The sequence below is a fragment of the Sarcophilus harrisii genome, chromosome 3, assembly GCF_902635505.1.
Source record: "Sarcophilus harrisii chromosome 3, mSarHar1.11, whole genome shotgun sequence".
Taxonomy (NCBI): domain Eukaryota; kingdom Metazoa; phylum Chordata; class Mammalia; order Dasyuromorphia; family Dasyuridae; genus Sarcophilus; species Sarcophilus harrisii.
The window spans coordinates 569,067,542-569,089,332 of NC_045428.1; the positions used below are offsets into that span (position 1 = coordinate 569,067,542).

General features: G+C 45.0%; 1 protein-coding gene across 2 annotated transcripts in view; it reads right to left on the minus strand.

Annotated features, from left to right (window-relative positions):
• Window positions 1–21,791, minus strand: part of KAZN (kazrin, periplakin interacting protein) — a 579,480-nt gene that overhangs the window by 200,546 nt on the left and 357,143 nt on the right. Inside the window, exon 1 of one of the 2 annotated variants that reach the window (XM_031962825.1) lies at window positions 7,890–8,055. The exons of the other annotated variant lie outside the window; for it this stretch is intronic. Within the exon in view, the coding sequence (XP_031818685.1) occupies window positions 7,890–7,920 (31 nt within the window). The 5' untranslated portion in view covers window positions 7,921–8,055. Of the gene's footprint in view, window positions 1–7,889; window positions 8,056–21,791 lie in introns of those variants that run through there. 2 annotated transcript variants of the gene reach the window in all.

A 21,791-nucleotide genomic window follows, 5' to 3' on the forward strand; every position in this document is an offset into this window, starting at 1 on the left:
AAGACGTGAAGGGCTTTATCTAAGGTTACATATCAGCCCAGAGAAGGTCCTTTTTTCTCCTGGGCCAAATGCCTAATCTTTTGTTCTGCTATAAAATTCATGATTTAATCCATTTCCTAGTGACCAACAAGTTCTACAATTTAAGGATAAAATGAGTTGGTTCCTAAGGATACAGACATAGAACTGGAAGAGGTCATTATAGAGCATCTGGTCCCATCCCTCCATTTTACAAATAAGGGAATGGAGACCAGCAACTTATTTGTCCAACGTTACATGGATAATTAACAGAAAAGACTAACTCCAAGTTCAGAGCTCTCTCCATTCTAGGACACACCTTAATCCCTGTCCATAGATAACAGGGATCTCCGTCCGTTCCCACGCCCATGGGAAGGCCCATCTGCTATCTTTTCCAAAGCTGGTCCCACTCATTGCAGACCTCAGGGAGGCTGCACACATCACAGCTTTAGGTGTAGGGGGAAAAGCTTTCTAAGTACATAACATCCCTTCCACTGGCTCTAATGGGTAGATTTCTCCCAGCCTCCCTAATTCCCAGAAATTAGAGATGCAATCTCATCCCCACTGCTTTTTCAGAAGGGCTAATAGAAAACTGACAACTTACTAAAGCCATTGAGATAAGCCACTATTTAAACTGCATAAAAGGAAGAAAAGGGCACCTATTTGTGCAATAGAAAAAAAAAAAATAAGTTAAATAAAGTAAAAACCTAAGGGGCCTAGCTTTGGGGGTGGGTCTGTTTATTTCTGTTTGGGCCTCTAGGAGAAAGTCTCCAGTGAGCCGAGTTCTCTAGGGGAATGATCACAGTGGAAATTTCCCCTTAAAGATTCCATCCTGATTACACCTGCTTGCACACTGGGAAAGGACCGGCTAGGTGACTTCCCAAGCTTCTCTGGGGCAACCGAGGGAGATTTATGGGTCAGTTATGGCTTTTGATAACCTTAGAATCTCAGCATTGGAAGGTCTTCACGGGGGCCAGGAGTTCAGACAGTCGACAGGAATTAATAATATCAACAATCATAATAATAACTAGTATTTATATACTATTTCATGTTTCAAAACCTTTTCTATCGATTGAGCCTTATAACAATCCCCTGAGGTAGCTGCTGTTCTTGTCCCCAGTGAACATAAGAGAAAACTGAGGCTGAATTAAAGTGACTCGCCCAACTCCATCACATACCTAGGAGATGAATTTGAAGTAAAATTCGAACTCAGATCTTTTCAACTAGGAAGCACAGCTCTCTCTCCACTATCCTTTCTATGTTTGAGATACTGTGTGTGTCACACACCTATACTAAGTGCTAGGAGGTACAAAGAAAGTTCCCATTCTGAAGGGGAGAACAACATGCAAATAATTATATATGTATAAGATATATACAGAGTATCACAGAGTAGATGTATGTATATATGTACACAAATACACATTTATGTACGTATACATACATATGCAAGCAACTTCTAAGATCATCTCACCAGCACCCCCATTTTCTTGTTTTTCAGTCAAGTCTAACTCTTCGTGACCTCATTTGGGGTTTTCTTGGTAAAGACCCAGGAGGGGTTTGCCATTCCTTCTCCAACTCATTTGAGAAGTGGGGAAACTGAGGCAAATAGGGTCAAGGGGTTTAGTGAGGGTCACACAGCTAGTAAGTGTCTGAGGCTGGATTTGAACTCAGGAAGATGAGACTCCAGACCCAGTGCTCTTTGTACTATGGCGCCTCCTAGCTTCCCACACTCCATTTTTACAAAGTGAAGATCCAGTGTCTTTACTTGTATTTTAAAAATTAAAAAACTACCCAAAAAAATGAAAAAACAAAACAAAACTGAAGACCCTGGGAGGGGAAAGTAATTTGCCTAAGGTGGTCAGTCTCGAGGTGGGATTTGAACCCTAGTTCCCACTCATGTGGTCCATTCCACCCCGGAACAAAAATATATTCCAGAGAAGCATTTCCCCATCTTCCCTTTCAGTAGGGAAATCTAACTATACCAGCTTTCCTCCTCTGAGGCAATAACATTTATTATGCACCTACTTTAGGCAGAGTGGGACTGGGGGAGGGGAGATACAAAAACAAAGTGGAAAAACTGACCCTGCCCTCTGGGGTTTTAGAGATAAGGAAGGAAGGTAATTTAGAAGATAGGATGTCAGGGCCGGGAGGAACCTTAGGGAATGTTGACAACTTTACACCTGGACTATGTTTTACATACATTATTAAATGAGATCACGACTGGGATGCTAAATAAATCCCAGTCATTAGCATGATTGTGACTGCCCCCAGACGTGGCAGGTTGCCCGACTACACCACCCAGCTTGGGCCCTCTCAAATTGCCCCCCTCCCCCCCGCTGTCAGTCTGAAACTACTTCCTAAGCCCTACCTGAGCTGTCAGGGAGGTGTGGGAAAATCCCGCCTTCCCGTGGAGCCATTGGGCCCCAAATCTCCAAACTGCCCTCATTTCCCCAGCCCCTTTCGCCCCACTTGGAATTCCTTTCATCTCCTCCAACCGGGGAAGGAACCCTTGGGAATTGCATCTGCCGGCTCCCTGGGAAAAGCCTCCTTGTAGCCGGACTGAGTGTTTACTTCAGCTACAATTTCTCCCCAAAATAGTTTCTGTTCATCTCCCCAAGGAAAACTCCTGGCCATACCCAGGAGCAGTCACAGAAACCATAGAGCTCATCATCCTTCCTATGATCGGAGAGCCCCAGGGTCTGACCAGTGTGGAAACTGTGGGGGAAGGGAGGGAGCCAAAGAGGGGATTAGGGTGAAGGGAGGGGTGTCATTTGCTTTCTATACACAGGAGACAAAAAAGGAAGTGATTTGGTTGGGAGGCAGGGTAGTAAAATAAGATCTCAGGATTCTAGATCCTGGCTTAGCTCTTGGCTTGATTGTAGGAAAAAAAATCAATCCCCTGTTACACATATTAGTGTTATACTTTAGTAAATTATGGGTCAGTCACTTTTGAGTCAATTTTCCCATCTGTGAAATGGGCTGATAACATTTAAAACAGCTGTCATATGATAAAATAAACTTTGAATAGAGCTACAATAAATGTCAGTCAGGACTCTGATTATATCAACCCGAGCACTACCTTCACCAGTTCAGATAGCAGCTGGCTCATTCCTAGCTCGTCCAAATTTGCCAGAGGCCTTTCCTCTGGGTCTTTTAATATTTTCTGGAGGCCAGTACAACACTTTGGTTGTATGAAACCTGAAACACAATTCCTCTCCCCCTCTTTTTTTTTTTTTTTTTTTTTATTGCAGCCTTTCAATTGAAAAAGACCCCAGAGGCCATTTTTTTTTTAGTCCCACCCTTTTGTACTTCAGGTAGAAATTCCACCTCCGAGCAATCCGAGCCAAGTGTAATGAAACTTAGGGTTTGTTTAGCCAGGGAAGCTTGGGATTTTCAAGTATTGAGGGAAAAAGTGGAGTTGGTTTAGTGGAAAGAATGTTGTGTCCAAAGTTCCAGGAACTGGATTCCAATTCTGACTCTAGCTTGGGCAAATCACGTGCTCACTCTCTCAGTTATAATACTGTTGTTGTTGTTTTTGTTTTTTGTTGTTGTTTTATACTTATTGGTTTTTTTTTTTTTCACTCATGGGCCGTCCAAGTGATTATGGTAAACGTGTTGCGGCCTACTTAGAGCAGACACAGATGGAATCGAGTTGCCTCATAGGGCCATGTGCAAAGTGTCAATTAGGAGAACCGATCTCTTTCTGCCCCCAAGGACTGTCTGTCACAAGGGCTAATGGCACCTTGGCGTTGGTGCCTCGGAGATAGGTGTTCCATGAAGAGAGCGAGTCATTAAGCTCTTGTTGTTACAAACACACCAGTGGCACCCACTTGTATACAAGAAAAATACACTTCCCTGTCTGGCTACATTCTACATGAGTATTTACATAATCGCACCTTCTATTTACGAGCACTTAATGACAGAACTCCGAGGGTGGAGAGATAGGATGTATATTCATCATCACAAAAGGCTGCAGGTCATTGCAGAGTTTATATAGACCAAGATTCAGAAGGGGAGGCTTGTCTATATGACCCCAGGGGATCCATGGAGGGATCTTCTGTAAACTCTGCTACAAAGTATTTAGCACCAGAGCTGTTTCCACTTTTCCTGCAGAAGAGATGGGGGGTGGGGAAACTGAGGCACCAGAACAAGAATAAACTTGCCCACGGTTACATAATAACACAGCTCCCATTTCTGTAGCATTTCAAGATTTACCAAGCACTCTTGTTACATTTGCCATGACAGTCAGGTGAGATGGGTATCCTATCATCTCTATTTTACAGATGGGGGAACCCAGGTATAGAGCAGTCAAAGGATTTGCTTGAGAGATCATGCTAGTAGCAAATTCAGGAATCAGGATTTAAACTCAGGCTTTCCAACTCAATCTCTCCATCATCCTGCAAAGCCCGGGCAGTAGAGTAAAGCTCGGTTAAGAATGAGCCACAAAGTTTAACCTATATTAGATTATTTGCTGTCTAGGAAAGAAAGAGGAAAAAAAAATTGTAATGCAAGGTTTTGCAAGGGTGAATGTTGAAAACTATTTTTTGCATGCATTTTGAAAAATAATAAGCTGCTATTTAAAAAAAAAAAGAATTAGGTATAGCCCCTTCTCTGGAAGAAGGGGTTCATAGATGTGCTTGCATATGACATCAGAATTTTTCTCCCATGTATTGAGAGATTTTTTTTCTCTCCTTTAAATTCTTTACATAAAGGCTTGCTCTCTGGGAGAAGTTATAAGGAGGGAGTTAAGAGATATGTGTATATTATGTCTATAATACACATATTACATATTATATTATAATACATATACATATATAATACATATATGTTATACTGTAATAAATATATTATACATGTAAAATAGTATATAAAGATGTGTGACCTATGTAGATATATAAAGATATACAAAAGATATAAACAATTTCTTGAAGATCTGGAAAATACACTTTTTTCAAAGTGTCTCATATCCCCTTTCTCTCGGTCTTAACGTCTTTCTAGTCAGTGGAAGCAACAGAGAAGAGCAAAACCTTGAAATAAAAGCTGACATTTCTATCCCTTTGCTTTGTTGCCTGCTTGGAGTAGAGAAAGGCTTTGGCTGGTTTGGACCAGGCTCAGGTGCTTTCCTTGTATACAGGACACACACACACACACACAGGGCGTAAATAACTCCAACAGATGTGTCCAGTCCTAGGTTACTGCAGCATTCTTTGTTAGTGCAGGGATCACAAATCGCTGCCAGACCAGGGAGGGAGGGAAGGAGAGACCAAATCAGAAAAGGGGCTCATTCACCAGACGCCAGGCCACTGCTGCCCTCTGTCTCCCAAAAAAGTCCCAACATTCCAAGTTCCCTGCTGAGGTCTCTCCGGGGCACACAAGTGACTCTTCTCTGGGAGAGTCCATTCCCGAGCCAGCCTTTCCATAGGAACCGTCCCATTCAGAGTTCATCAGAATCACCAATAGTGTTCCAGCATTTCAGTTGCTCCTAGAAACAGAACAATGTGGCGGCCAATCCTGGCTTGGCTGTGGGCAGATAGGACCAGTCTCTGCAGTTGGAAAAGAGGTCTCCGGGCCCCGTATCCCTGGAGAGCAGAGCAGCCTAGACAGGTTAGGGCTTGAGGCCTTCCAAACTAACTTCCCTCACTTGAAAGGAAAGAATTAAAAGCCCTGGTAATGCCAGGAAATCTTTCACCACTGGAAATACCAGGCAAAGCTTCAAACATGGATTATGCTGCAGGGTGAAAAAAAAAAAAATACCGGTCCTAGGGGTCAGAGGAGCTGGAGCAGAGTCCCAGCTGTGCCAGGGTCTCCCCTTGGCAAGGGACTTTGGGCAAATAACAGCCTCTCTAGGTCAATTTTACCATAGGTCAAATTCTAAGATATGACTCCTCTTCCCCCCACACAGACCAAGGTCTAACATTCTCTAGTTTGAGTTCCCTCTCCCATTTCTCCCATTTTAAGGTTCTACTACCTCAGATATTCTAGGTTCTAAGGCTCCTCCAAGCTCTGGCAGTTGGGGATCTAAGATTCCTCAGAGCTCTGATATTCTGTGTCCTAAAGTTCCTTCAAGCTCTGACATTTTATGATCTAAGGTTCCTCCAAACTCTAATATTCTGTGTTCTAAGGTTTCTCCCAATTCTTGACATCCTATGATCTAAGGACCTTCCCAGTTCTGACAGTTTATGTTCAAAGGACATTTTCTGGCCCAGACTCCTTCCCAGCTCTGGTAATCTGTAATTTTTGTATTCTATAAACCTCACTTGGAGATTCTCTTGTCCTATGCCTAAGTGGCTTCCTACATATAAAATCACAGGACCATCAGGCAAGAATAGATCTAAAGAAGTTTTCACATCAGACCCAAAGGAAGAGATAGGAGGGAAACAGACCATGTAACAGCAATTGTCCAAGCATGTTCGACTGAGATCATTTTAAAAACTAAAACATGTCTTCTGTGCTTTTGGCAAATGTTTCACATTAATAACAACTCTACAACTGGAGTACCACATATGTTTCTGCTCCACTGAAATTTCTTTTCCTGTGTTCCTTGATCTCCAAGGAGTTCAACTGCAAAAGAGATGTACCCATTTCTCCATTTCAGACGAGAACCAAAGATATCTACCTGCAGAGGAACTGGGCTCTTTTAAATCATTTATGACCAGCTAAAGGTAGATGCTGGGATTTCTTGTAAACTTCACTTTCCTCCTGGTCCAGCTCCAACCTCCCCCCCCCCCTTTTTTTTAAAAAACACATCCCCTCCAGCACAAAAAGAAAAGGGGTTTAGAAAAGTTGAAACTTGATTTGAATCCCATTTCTACTACCACCTTTGGCAAATGACCCTCTGTCTAAACTTTGGCATTTTCTTCTGGAAAAGAAGGGAGCTGACCTGATTAGTTGGAAATGTCTCTAGCACATTTCAATCCGATATCTGCTCTAAACATGTTCCATCACATGTCGCTTTGTCTGGGTCTCAGTTTCCCCCAGTCCAAAAAGAGGATTTTATCATTTCTTAGATTTGGATCTGGACAGGCTCAGGGAGGTCATCCAGTCCATTTTACAGATGAGTAAACTGAAGTTCAGAGAGACAGACAGAAACAGAGGTAAGAAAGATCGGACTTCAGGCTCGTAGAGGTCATCCAGTCCATTTTACAGATGAGTAAACTGAAGTTCAGAGAGACAGACAGACAGAGGTAAGAAAGACCGGACTTTAGCTCGAAGCAGCTTTCTTTGCCCTTCCAGCCCTAAAGCTACTGGTCCCACGGCCTCGGGACTTGGCCTTGACCGTACCCTGCAGTCGCCCTTTCTCGCTCTCCTCATCCTCTCACCTGGGACCAAGCAAACGCACTTGTTGTCGCCCCCGGCCCGCAGCCCGCCCGGCAGGGATCGCTAAGACGGTCGCCCCCGGCCCACCCCAGGCACAGACGCCGGAACTGCGAGCTCCCGCTGGGGCTCCCGCATGTAAACACCGCCGCGCCGCCTCCCGCTCCCCCTCCCACAAGGACATCACGCCGATCGCCCGGCTCCGGGGCCAACGCCAACAAGTTCGGGGCGGCGAGAACTTTTGCTCGCTCACTCCCCGCGAACATCTGCTCGGGCCGGGGAGAGGGGAAGTCCGAAGCCCGGCCCCAGGGTGGCCCGCGCCAGGCAGCCGGCCGGCCGGCCGGCGGGAGGCATTGTCTCCATCCGTGCCCAAAGCGCAAGCCGGGTAAGGCCGGCAGATTCCACAATAGCCCGGGGCCCGGGAGCCCCGGTTCTCCTCCCGCCCCCGCCCCCCCTCACCCCGAGGCCACCGATTCCAGTCTCCCCCTCCCGACCGGCACCCCTTTTCCAGCCCCCCGAAGGGTCCCCCAGGACGCTGGGGCGCCGGAGCCGCCACCTACCCGGTTTCCTCTCGTCACCGTCGGATTTCATGGTGGGCGCCGCTGGCTGCGCTCCGAGGGGCTGGGGCCGGGGCTGGGGCGCCCGATGGGGCTCGGGCTCCGGCTGGGGTTCGGTCCCCCGCCCCCGCCCCCACGGGCTGGCTCCCCGGCCTCGCTCCCCCGCGGGCTCCTCCCCGGCTCCAAGGGTGCTTTCCCTGGCCGGTGAGGAATTTGACCCTCTCCCAGGTGGCGGGGTCCCCGCTCCATGCTAGGGGGGGGGGCCGGCAGGGACGGGGGCGGGCTTCCTTTGCGCCGGGCCGGGCCGGAGATCGGGCCGAGGCCCCGGTCCCGGACGGACGAGCCCAAGTTGGGGAGGCCGGCGGGGGGCCCCTCGGATCCGGATCTCCCCAGGATACGGGAGCCACAGGGCTAGGGGGCCCGCTTCATCGCGCCCGGAGCCCACCACCTTCCGCGGCGCCCCGGCTGCAGGGATGCAGCGAACCGGGTCCAAGCGGGCTCTCGGAAATAGGTCACTTTGGGAGCCGAGGCTCTGCAGTAAGCAGGACGGGGTTCTGTGGGCATCGGCGGCCTCTCACGTGAGGAGGGATCTCCCGCTCCTCCTCCTCCTCCTCCTCCTCCTCCTCCTCCTCCCCTCCTCCTCCCCCCCTCCTCCTCCCTCCTCCTCCTCCTCCCTCCTCCTCCTCCTCCTCCTCCCTCCTCCTCCTCCTCCCTCCTCCTCCTCCCCTCCTCCTCCCTCCTCCTCCCCTCCTCCTCCTCCTCCTCCTCCTCCTCCCCCTCCTCCTCCCTCCTCCTCCTCCTCCTCCCTCCTCCTCCTCCTCCTCCCTCCCTCCCCTCCTCCTTCCCGGGATGGCAGAAGGCTCTCCCGTGGCCCGCCCCCCATCCCATCCCCTCCGGCTCCCTCCCCCCGTCCCACCCACGGGTGTGCCCACTCCTGATCCTCGGGGGTGCCCCGAGAACGCACGGGAGAACAGTCTGGTGGGACCCGGCCAGGACTGGGCGGGAAAGGGCCTAGTCCCACCCCATGTTTTTAGGGTGGGGAAACGGGCACAGGGGAAATGCTTTCCCAGGGGGTCACTCGCATAAGCTAAAGGTAAAGGGTCCTCTGATCCCAAATCCAAAGCTCCTAAAGGGACCTTGTGGTCTCTAATACCCTCCCACCCATCCGAAAGACGGAAATGAAAAGGGAAGCCTTTTTCCCCAAGGTGCTTGCCCGCCCCCAACTCTGTTTTTCCTAAAAAGGAATGGATTCTTTAAAGATTTATAAAAGGACTGACTCTGTGGGGTTCTAAATAAGTACTCTTACTAGGGCAGGCTGGTTAGGGTCTTTGTTACCTATACGGTTGTTGGTTGTCCGCCCTCCAAGGTTCGTTCTCCCCTCAGTAAAAGGAAAGGGTTGATTTCAGAGGAATTTAATAGTAACAGAAGAAGTTTAGGGCACATTTCTGCCGTGCTAAATCCTGAAAATAACTGCTTTAATAATTTGAAGAATTAAGTCTGACCAAATCCTTTGAGCTCTCCTTTCCCAGAGGTTTAAGTTTTTTTTTTTTTTAAAATTTGTAAGAATAAATTCCTCACCAGATGGGGAGTTGATTCAGTGAGAATTTCCCAATCACCAAGTTAAGTGAGTGTTGGGGGCGGCTTTGCTTTAAATTTCCCGGCTTTTAAAATCCAGATATGGAAAGCCCTTAATGTAAAAGGAACTTTCTAGGAATTTAAACAAATCCTAAACTCAGTTTCTTTATCAGGAAAAAAAGAGACAATATACTAGGAAAATGATTTTTTTTTTAAGAGAGAGAGAGTATGATGTAATGAATAGAGTTGTCCTTCAAGCCAAAAAGATTTGGTTTCAAGTTTTCTGACATCTCTAGTGAGACATTTAACCTCCAAAAACCTCAGTTTTCTTCATCTGTAAAAGGAAGTGATGGTGGATAGAGGGGCTGGTCTAGATTGCTTCTGTGAAGTTTTCTACCTCTAGAGGCTATAGTTTTATGATCTGAAGGTTATGGGAGTCAGGTAAGTCACTTACATGTTCCAGGTGACTCTCTATGTCCCTAAGTTGCTGAACAAATGGTCCTATTTCTACTACTGAAAGCTCTGAGTACTATCTATGGTTTTTACAAAGCTCTGGTCAAATCTTTGGGACTTTTCCCAAATATTCATATTCCTGAGATCTATAGCTTCATGCTTGAGACACAGAGGGAGCCGATAGGCAGCTACATGGAGGCTGGCAGACCCAGCAGAGAGCACCTGTGGCATTGGGGTGTGGTGGGAACTTGGGTGGGGTCAAATGCTATCGTTTCTCCCAGGAGCCTCCAACCAGAGATCCCTAATTCCCAGAGAAAGGGAGTAGGACACTGGATAGCTCCGAGAGGTGGCCTCTCGGATGGGGTTTCCCTGGATCTGCCAGGGTACTCCCACTATGACTTGGCAGGTGTGGGCCTGCCCCCCATCTCAGGAGACCTTGCCTTTGCCAGACTTATCTCTCCCAGCACCCCCATGAGGCGGATCAGATTTCCCTCCATTGTCAACAAAGGATCAAAAGCTCAGCCAGGCTGGGGGCCAAAACCTGCATGGATTCCTTGGCATGAGCAGAACTCAAAAATCCTCTGCCTATGGGTCCTCTCTTCCTCTCTGGCCTGCAGACTTATGGACCTCCTCTTCCTCCCCGCAAAGGTTAGAGCCCCAAGGTCCCAGAATCAGCCCTTGCCCCATATCAAAGCCTTAGATAGGGACAATGCTAGTTCTATAATTCCCAGGCCCTGGAGGGAGTCACTCTATCAGAGACTGAAGGAGCTTTCCTTCCAGGGTTTAAGCCCCACCCAAGTCATTTTCCTTTAGTGGGGGAGGAGGATCCTTTTCATCCCTGGAATCCACACTGCATACCATCAATCTGGGTTTCCCAACTTTCCCTCCTTTGCCTCCCAGCTAATAACCAAAGGCCATCCACACATTCTACCTACCCAACACCAGAAGTGGAAGAGGTCCAAAGACACAGGGGATAGGAAGGACACGGCTTGTTTCCCTTATTCCCTAGGAGAGCCTGAGATAGCCCAGCTGCTCCTAATGTCCTAGCACCCTCTAATGATATGTGGACAGATATATCTGTACCCTGAAGGCCACGTAGTATTCCAGCTTCTGAGGAAAAAAAATTTTTTTAGTACTGCAGATAAACACCCACTGGCCAAGAGTCTTTAACAGAAAGTCAAGAGACCTGGGTTCTGGGCCCAGCTCTGCCACTCATATGCTGTTTCTGTGTCAAACAATCAAATCCTCTCTCGGGGTTTTCTCTTTGGTAAAATGTGGAAGATGAACAAAATGATCTCAGAGGTGCTTCTGATATTCAGTACCCCTTTCCAGCTCTGCCATTCTGTGTTCTAAGAGCCCTCCCAGCTCTGACCTCCTGGGTTCTAAGAGCTCTCTCAACTCTGATATCCTGTGTTCTAAGGACCTTCCAAGCTCTAGTATTCTTTGTTCTAAGGGCCCTCCCAGCTCTGACATTCCATGTTCTAAGGCCCTCTCAGCTCTGACATTCTATGTACTAAGGCTCCTTCCAGCCCTCTCTATTGTTCTATAGTTAGTCATCCTGTACTCTTTCCCTTTGATAAAACTATAAATTCAGTCAACCTAAGGCCCCTTCTCCCCCTGGAGCATTTTCTGTGGCAAGAGCCAATCTTTTGTCACATTAAAGGTGGAGATCATCTTGATCCCCGACCTCTCCAGTTCTTCTCATGCTCTCCCTCCCTCTCTGACCTCTCTTTCTATGGGATTGCTATGATCCCTGCCCCTTAACTTTGTGTCTCTTCAAGTTTATTCTCCAGCTTTTAAATCTCTGAGCCTCTGCCCTGTAAGACACTATTTCACATAGAGAGAGGACTGGCAGATGTACCATCTGAGCAACGTCTGAAAGAGTAGGGGTGCTTAGCTTAGAAATGTTTAGACAAGAGTTGGAGGGGGGGGGGAGGAACAGATGAGGGAACCTCATGCTTATGTAGTCACTTTCCTGCTTGATGAGCTGTCACCTGAAGAAGGGATTAGCTTTGTTCTGCTTGTTCCCAAACGGCTGAACTGGGAGCAGTGGGTGACTGTCTGGGAAGGTAGATAGATGGGAACACTTCCTAAAAGTGGGAGTTTTCTGATAGAAAATGACTTCTCCTCCAATCAAGGACACCTAGGTGGGCTGCTTCTTTTCACAAGGAGGAGGAGGCTCTTCCCCTCTGGTTTTTCCTTTGAACCATCATACTCTGTAATTCTCTTAGGAAAAGACCTTGGCCTGTGGGAGGTCCTGGTTCTAGTGTTAGAAGGTCAGGCTTTGAATCCCATCTCTGACACTACCTGGGTGACCTTGGGAGTTGTATTAGATGGCTTTCCAACTCCCTTTGTATTCAAAACCTATGATCCTAAGATACATACTGACTGACAGAAGAGACAGATAAATAAAGCATTTATTAAGTGCTAACTGTGTACAAAGTGCCTTACAAAAATAAGCAAGCAAGACAGCTGGGGTTGTCTAAGGGCTTACATTTTAATGAGAGAAGGTCATTAGATAAGACTAAATCCCCACTCCCTTACCCAATTTTGCTTCCAGCATTTGGAAAGCAGGTTGGATCCAATAGGAGACAGAAATAATAGGACTGGTTACAGAGCTAGAGCCAACAGGTGATTCAGAGACCATCAAGTCCAGTCTCCTACAGATTAGGAATCTGAGGCATATAGAGTTAAATGACTTGTCCAAGATCATGACAGCCCAAATAACCAAGTAGGGAGTGGAATCCTGTGACCTCCAGTTCAATCAAGAGCCTCTCCTGATACTGTTAAATAAACTCACTTTTCAAGGACTTTAGGATGCTCTTCAGTCCCCCCCATTCCTGGCATTCTAGAAACAACTGTCCACATCCCTAAGTCAGTTTCAGCAGTTCTCGCATTCTCCACCTGGCCTGGGGAGCTTGGTTATGATTCACACTCAGCATAGTCTGACCTTGGGGTTTGATCTTCTCCCAGAGTGGGGAATCCTCTACACCCTAGTACTTAAAGGGGGCACTACAGTGCACAGAGCACTGGGACTGGAGTCAAGAAGTTCTAATGAGGAAAAAAGGGACAGCTGGGGCTGCCATAGTGCATAGAGCACTGGGTCAGAGAGACTCAGTTTTTTGAGTTTAAATGCTCTGATACTTAATGGCTGGGTGACCTTGGGTAAGTCATTTAACCCTATTTGCTTGAGTATCCTCATTTGTTAAATGCGCTGGAGAAGGAATGGCAAACCACTCCGGGATCTGACAAGAAAAGTCCAAATGGAGTCATGACTGAAAGGAGTCCCAAGACCTCAGATCCAAAGCTGAAAGGATCCTCAGTCGCCATCTAGAGGCCTCCTTCTGTAGAAGAGAAGAGAAGTGACTTATCCATGATTACAACCTATGAAAGTTCATAGATTCATAGAACTGGTGCTGGAAGGGACCTCACCGGTCACTTAGTCCCACTCCTCCCTTTGCAGAATGGAAATTGAAGCAGATTTGTCCAAAGTCACACAGGCCGGAAGTCGCATAGTTGGGATTTGATCTCGGCCTCTCTTGCTTCTTCCTTCAGCCCTCTTTCCTCCATCCTACCACAGAATTACTCCAACATCCAGGCTTTTGAAAAGGGTCTCAACTTCTCCCCTGCTCCCAGACTGCTTAGCGGGGCCCAGGCTTTGACCATCCTCCTATTCTGGGAACCATTTGTCTGGGATTGGGCAGGGGGGAGGAGGGCTTCTTCCTTGTGTGTTTCTGATGATAAAGAGCCCAGAGGCCTTCGCCTCAAGATGTCGATGGGCAACAACAAGAGGCCCTTAACAGAGCCTAAGACCCATTTTCAGCTAAAGAGGATGCTTGCCTTGAAACAACCTGAAAGACAGGTCTTTGTTACAAGGATGGCCTAGTCCTGGGAGAGAGCACTGAATTTAGAGGCATTTCAAATCCTGCCACATCAATTCTCCGAGTTCAAATCCTGCCTCAAGTCAATCCTCTCAGTTCAAATATTGCCTCAAATATATCACAGACTTGGTATCTTCAACTGTATAAAGAGATAATTGGAAAAGAGGGTCTTTAGGTCAATTCTGATTCCAGATACTAGGATTTATATTCATAGCTCATATTTATATAGTAGAATTCTATTCAAAGTGCATATTTATATACCACATGGTGTGATGGACAAAGAGCTGACCCAATAATCTTTGACCTATGCTCTTTGACCTTGGACAAGTTATTCCCTCTCTCTGGCCCCAATAGACTTATATATCTGTAAAATGGGACACCTGGCCCAATAGTCAGAAAGACCTGGGTTCAAGTCTCATCCCTTTACAATCAATCCTAAGTGTCCCTTAACCTCTCAGTGCCCTTGACATTGAGATTCAATGAGCTCAAATGAGATACTATTTATAAAAGATCCCTGTAGAAGGCACCATATCTATGTTCATTCCTTTCCTCTCTCTAGGCAGCTGTCTTATTTGAAAGACAGGTACTGAGCTACATTTGGTAGAGGGAGTTTCTTTATTGGAAAGGATCTCAGAGGTCAAATAGTTCAAACCATACCAGAAGAAGAGTTCTCTCTGTAAATCTCTGTAACAAGTGGTCATCCAGCTCAAGAGAGAAAACCCATCGTCTGGACGTGGCCCTCTTCAACAATGAGACGAACCAAATCAGTTCCAATAGAGCAATAATGAACTGAACCAGCTACAGCCAGCTAAAGAAGTCTGGGAAATGAGTGTGAATCACTACATAGAATTCCCAGTCCCTCTAATTTTGTCCACCTGCATTTTTGATTCCCTTCACAGGCTAATTGTTCACTATTTCAAAGTCCTATTCTTTTTGTACAGCAAAATAACTGTTTGGACTTTTTACTTATGCTTACTTATGTTGTATTTAACTTATACTTTAACATATTTAACATGTATTGGTAGGGGGTGGGGGGAAGGAGGGGAAAAGTTGGAACAAAAGGTCTTGAAAGTGTCAATGCTGGAAAATTATCCATGCATATATCTTGTAAATAAAAAGCTATAAAAAAAATTAAGAAAAAAAGAAAACCCATCGTCACCTGAGGCAACTGGGTAAGGATGTGGTAGAGCAATGGGTCAGGCATCCAGAAGACCCGAGTTCAAATGCTCATTAGGTATGTGACCCTAGGCAAGTCAATTGGCCCCAGTGAGGGGACTGGTCAAGTGCTTGAATCCATTCGTGACATTCCCCTGTTTCACTGAGATATATAATATGATCAGTTTACTCTGCCCTAGACCCAGAAAATCTGCTTTGTGAAATCTATAACAAAGCATGTTTGTGGTTTAGAAAAAGGAAAAAAAAAATCAAGCCAGCAAATGTTTTACTGGGAGCTACCCCTCTCCCCTTCTCTCCTAAGACTGTTTTGAGGATAAAGTGGGGCTAAATCTGTAAATGAGCTTAGTAGTAGGTGCTTAATAAATACATGTTTCCAGCTTCCCCCCAAAAGGTATGTGTTTTTGAGAAGAGGGCAGGGAACTTGCTCTGTGATAATGTTTACAAAGGGCTGCAGATAACAGCCCCAGGCTCCTTCCTGTATACTTCCTGAGGTTGTAAGACCAGGGAGCAACCTGGAGTCTGGGAGCTTCTCTGGAGAATGTTGACCCCCTGGACTGGGAGTAAGAAAGCTTGGGTCTGGCCCGGCTCCTCCTCATCCTTCTGCTCTTTGACCTTGGACATATCAATCCTTTTCTCTGATCTCAATGTCCTGATCTGTCTGCAAAATGAGACCCTTGGCCTAGATAATTGTTAGTGTGCTTCCCAGCCCTAAACATGAGGATTTCTTTGGGAAAGAGGCAGAAACTGACTCCTTTTTGATTGCATATTAAAGAAGAAACAGGGGCATACAGATGTGAAATCAGACACCCCTACTCTCCAGGGTCACAAGTTGAGGTCAAACACTGTCCCTCGTCTCTCTGACCTTGCAATGACATGGGATCTTCACAGAAAACACAAAAGAGATTGCCCAGTGAGGGGATGGGTCAAGTGCCTGAATCCATTCATGACATTCCTCTGTTTCACTGAGATTTACATAACGTGATCAGTTTACTCTGACCTAGACTAGATAATTTTGCTTTGTGAAATCCACAACAAAGCACATTTGTTTTAGAAAAAGGAAAAAAAAAAAAAAAAAAAACAATCAAACCAGCAAATGTTTTACTGGCGACATCCCACCCCACTTTCTCTCCAATCTGACTTTTTGGGTATTTTAATTTGTAGACATCAACAACCAGTCATAGTGGTCACCTAGAGAATTCTTCATCTAGCAGGGAAATTTTTAGTGAGGAAACTGCTCATGCTTGCAATACAGTCCGGACTGCAGATGCAGTTTGACACTAAAACCAGTGAGATTTGTAGGTGACTGGGAGCTGATAACCATAATTAAAATATTGTTAGTCAAGATTCAAAAAGATTCAGGCAGACCAGCACACAAGGCTCAACTGAAGAAGGTGAAATGAAACAATAATATATTTTAGGGTTCAAAAAATCAACTTCACAAGTATGAGATAAATGTAAAGTCTTACATGTGTTCAAAAAAATCAACTTGACAAGGATGAGACAAATGTAAAGTCTTATATTTGGGTTCAAAAAGTCACTTTCATAGTATGAGATAAATGTAAAATCTCATACTTGGGTTCAAAAAATCAATTTCACAAATATGAGTCAAATGTAAAGTCACATTTGTGTTTAAAAAATTAAATTCACAAGTATGAGATAAATAGTCTTATACTGGGGTTCAAAAGTCATTTTCATAATTATGAGATAAATGTAAAATCTCATACTTGGGTTCAAAAAAATTAATTTCACAAATATGAGTCAAATGTAAAGTCACAAATGTAAAGTGAAATTAATTTCACAAGTATGAGATAAATGTAAATTGGGCTCAATGCTGGGGACCACATTCTATGATGGGCATTGATAAGCTGGAAAAACCCAGAAAACAGGAACAAGAAAGTGATGGGCTGAGATCATACTCCATGGAGGCTGGTTGAAAGGGCTGGGAATATGTGGTGCATGTCTTGGACAAGGGCACCAGAATTGTCTTCAGAAGTTTGAAGGGCTTTTGTATGTGAGAGGGACACAATTGGGTCTACTTGGCCGTAGAGGGCAGGACTAGAACCAATGGGTAGCAGCTACAGGGAGGCAATAGAAAGCAAGAGGAACTATCCCTTAGTAGAATGGGCTGCCTCAGGAGATAATGGGTTCCTTTCACAGAGGAACAGGTTTGAGTGGAACACTTAGGGTGGTCATAGAGGGCGTCTTTATTCAGGTATGGATTGTACTAGGTGACTTCTTCCAGCTCTTGAATCTTATTATTCATCATTTCTCTCCCTTCATGACAATACTCAGGGTTAGCTATTTGTGCATGGGAACACCCTGTTTTGAGTTTCAAATGGGACTTCTCCAGAGAAAAGTCTTAAAGGGGTTAGAGCTTGACCCTGGGAATATGACTGAAATATAATGTAAATATTTGCTTCCCACCACTCCTCACTCCCTTAAGAAAATCTCCCTCCCTTAGCACCAACACACACACACACACACACACACACACACAGAGAGAGAGAGAGAGAGAGAGAGAGAGAGAGAGAGAGAGAGAGAGAAAGCAGGTCAATCCCTACAGTTCTCTCTGGAAATCCAAAGTCTTAAACTCACTTCAGGAGACGCCCTGCAGGCCCTTGGCAGGTGCTGCTAGTCTCCCAGCCCCAGGCCACCAGCAGGGGCCGGCTCCATCAGATCCAGCTTCCCCTTTGGCCTCTCCATGGGTCTTTGGGACACAGGTGCAGCTTTGAGGATTAGAGAGAGATCGAAGAAGAGGATTTCTCCCCAGCCGTGTTCCAGATGCAGCCTTGCGCTCTTGGGAAACATCCCTCTGGCCTGTCTCTGCCATCTGTCCTGGCTCTGGGGCTTTCCTGGCCAGTGGATCCTGATTGGGTTGGGAAGAGCCATCCAGGAGTCTGCTCTCACAGACATGATTGCATGCTCTTTGATGCTGCCCAGGGGCCAGTGAATGCAGCTGGTCTGACAAGGATTTGGATTGCTTTGGGGGCTTAAAGTTCAGCTCCCCTCTTGCACCACCCTAGAAAGCAGCATTTTGGCTCTTTCATTAAATCAGTGTAATATAACATCAAATTTTTCCTAGCCAACTGCCTGCCCTAGTTATGGGTCATATACTTGGAGACTTTTAGTGGATAATACAGAACAGCAAGGTGGTGAAGTGGTTAGGGTGCAGCATCTAGAGTCAGTCATCTTCCTGAGTTCAAATCCGGGTTCAGACACTTAACTGTGGGACCTTGGACAAAGTCACTTAAATCTGTTTTGCCCCAGTTTCCTCATCTGTCAAATGAGCTGGAGAAGGAAATGGCCAACCACTCCAGTATCTTTGCCAAGAAAACCCCAACTGGGTCAGGAAGGATTGAACATGACTGAACGATAACAACAGTGAATAATGTGCTGAGGTTGGTATCAGGCAAATCCTGGTTTCAAATCCACCTATGAGATCTCCTAGGGAGTTACTTAACTTTTTTTTGAAATCTTCTTAATTTTTTTTAAAGTCACATTCATTTCTGGAAATATTCCTTCTTCAAATAACATCTTTAAGCCTCAGTTTCCTCAACTGTAAACTGGGTTAATGATAGTAGCAGTGTCTATCTCATGGGCTGCTTGTGAGCTCAGATGAGCTAATATGTATATGACAATTTACAAACTTTAAAATGCTGTAAATGTCAGTTTTTTTTTTCTTTCTTTCCAGGGTTCTGTGGGTTATAGTATAACGGAAAGAGGCTTGGGCACGGAGGCAAGAAGAACATGGTTCAAAGTCTGGCTCAGTTACTTATCTGTGTGACCTTGCACAGGTCACCACCTCACTGCACCTCGGTTTCCTTTTCTGTTAAATGGATGTCATCAATTCTACAAATGCTCTTGTTTTACTATGAGTCCAGCACTATAAAAAAGAAACTCATTAGGATAAGAGTTTCACAGATTCAGAACTAACTGGGACCTCAGAATCCAACTAGCTCAGCCCTCCCATCTTACAGATAAAGAAACTGAGGTTCAGTCTGGTATAGTTCTTTGATCCTTTAAAGTTCATATTTTCCTTTATTATTTCCAGCTTCTCTGAAAATCTCAAAAATCTAGGTTTTTTTTTTTTTGTTGTTTGTTTTTTGTTTGGGGGGAAATCTATGCATTTAACCCTTTCTGACTCTTTTCACTCCTTTCTTTTCTTTCATGTTAATCATGTGTGATTCTTCTAAACATATTTCCACATTTATCATACTGCACAAGAAAAATCACATCCAAAAGGAAAAAAAAGCAAGCAAATAACAAAAAAAGGAGAAAAGACTTGTTTTCACTCCTTCCTTGAGTTTTCTTATGTTCCTCAAGCAAGTTAATTTCTATGTGGTGTTTAAAGATTGGAGTTAATTCTGAAGTGAAGGATTTATTTCCCCTGAGAGTTTTCACAATACTTCTGTGTCTGGACTGTGGGGCACGGGGATGGAGCAGTGAAGGGCTGGGCTTGCTTCAAGCAGTTGGATTCTGCTTGGCCCATTGAATGAGCTGCTGATCTCTATAGCTCCTAGTGGCTATCCCAGGTATCACATCTACCTCTTAGCTCTCACCTTGACTAGCAAGAAGCCTAGAGGGGTATTCCCGAGAGTGGCAGATGAGAGCAGATTTACGACCCTCTGTACCCACTTCCTGTGAGCAACTTGGCAAAATTCAAGGGCAACCGGTGAGAACCTATCCATCCCAGGGCTTCGTGGGAGGCGCTAAGCAGGGCAACTTAGAAAGTCTAGACCCGAGCAGTTGGTGACTAATGCTAGCTATCCTGCAGTCTGGGCACTCCACCAGCCTGCACACCCTTCCCTGTGACACACCATGCCCTGGCATGTGCCCCGATGAGCCCCTCCTCCTCTTGGTGCTATCTCAGCATCCACAGCCTGCATCCAGTCTAGCTGGCTCCTGACTCCCGCCCTTTATTGTCAGCTGACAACAGGTCAGATTGTGGTAAGGCAGGAGATGGGGGGCAGGAGACTTTATCTTCCTTGGACTATGGGGTCTTTCCTTTGTGAGGTAGCAAAGTTTGGGGGCAAGAGTAATTGAATTTTATTTTTTATCTGCATATATATTTATTATTCTCTACATAGTTCTATTTGTCACTTCTTCCTCTGTAGATAATAACATCTCTCTTCATTTATTTTTAATTTGTGTATTTACAATAGTCAAAATGACTTAGTTGCTCAAAGTGTTTTTTTTAACCTTTTTATTTTCAAAACATATGCACAGAGAGAGTAATTTAGAGTCACAGATTGTTGTTTGGTTATTGTACTCATGTCTGACTCTTAATGATTCCATTTGGAGTTTTCTTGGCAAAGTGGGTGGCTATTTCCTTCACCAGCTCATTTGACAGATGAGGAAACTGAGGCAAAGAGAATTAAGTAACTTGCCCAGTATCACACAGCTAGGAAGTATCTGAGGCTGTATTTGAACTTATGTCTTCCTTACTCCAGCTTTATACACTGTGCCACCTAGCTGTCCCCAGAGTCGTAGGAGTTGGATTCAAATCCTATATTGACTCTATTTACCTATGTGATCTCAGGTAGGTCTCTCTGGCACCAAGTATCCTCCTTTTGTGATTTATAAAATGAAAACTTGAACTAAAAACCTTCAGAAGTCCTTCCCCATTTCTAGATCCTCTTCCATAGTTCTGTGATTCTATGTGCTACAAATCAGTAAACACTTATTAAGCACCTACTATGTGCCAGGAATACAAAGAAAGGCCCAAATTCAGTTCCTGTCCTCAAAGAGTTCCCATTATACAGGGGAGACAACATGCAAAAAACCGTACATACAATATCTATCCAGTGTTAATGACAGGTAATCTCAGGAGTTAGGGAAGGAGAGAAGAGAGATGAGAAAAGAACTTTCTACTATGAGTAGCCTGGGTTCATTCATTTATTCCCTGAGTCTGAATTGAGGACTTGTTCTATGCAAGGGATCCTACTCAATATTCTCAGAAGTTGATCACATGGTCCCTGCCATTAGGGACCTTACCCTCTAGTTGGATTTTAAAGAAATGGAAGATTGGATGTGCAAGAGATATCAGTGGGAGGGATTAATATTTCTGGATCACTTTACAAAGTACTTTTCCTCATAAAAACCCTTTTGAGGCAGACCATTCCCATTCTGTAGATGAAGAAATTAAGGCTTAGAAAATGAAAGCTGCTCATCAAGGATAACATGTCCAGGAATTAGAAAGTTGGGGATGTTCCCCATTCAATCACCTGACATTAACCCTCTTTCCACTTCTTAAGGTTGCCTTCCCATTATACAGGTTTATGTATAATAAAAACATATTTTTTATTGTTTATAATAATACAGGTTTATAACTTTCAAGCTGGAAGAGACTATTTTATGTATGGGGAAACTGAGGACCAGAAAGTTTAAGTGACATTTCCCAAATGGCAGACTCAAGGTTCAAATCCAGGGCCCCTTATCCCAAACCCAAGGCTATTTTCTGTCAAACCATGCTAGACAGGGATGAATCCCTGTCCCTTGTCATCTATTTACTCAATGATAATAACCCTGCGCCTCAGTTTCCTCATATATAAAATGAGCTAGAGAAGAAAATGGCAAACTACTCCAATAAAGAAAACCCCAAATGGAGTCACAAGAGTCAGAAATGAATGTACAAGAACTACTAATACTATCATAGTAATGTTATTATAACTTCTAAAATCCTACGTTCTATAGGAAGCTTTTCTTAATCCCCGTTAATACTAATGCCTTCCCTCTGAGATTATTTCCATTATGTACCTTATTTGTACATAATTGTTTACATGGGCAGGAGGAACAAATACAAAAGCCTCTGCTTGGCATT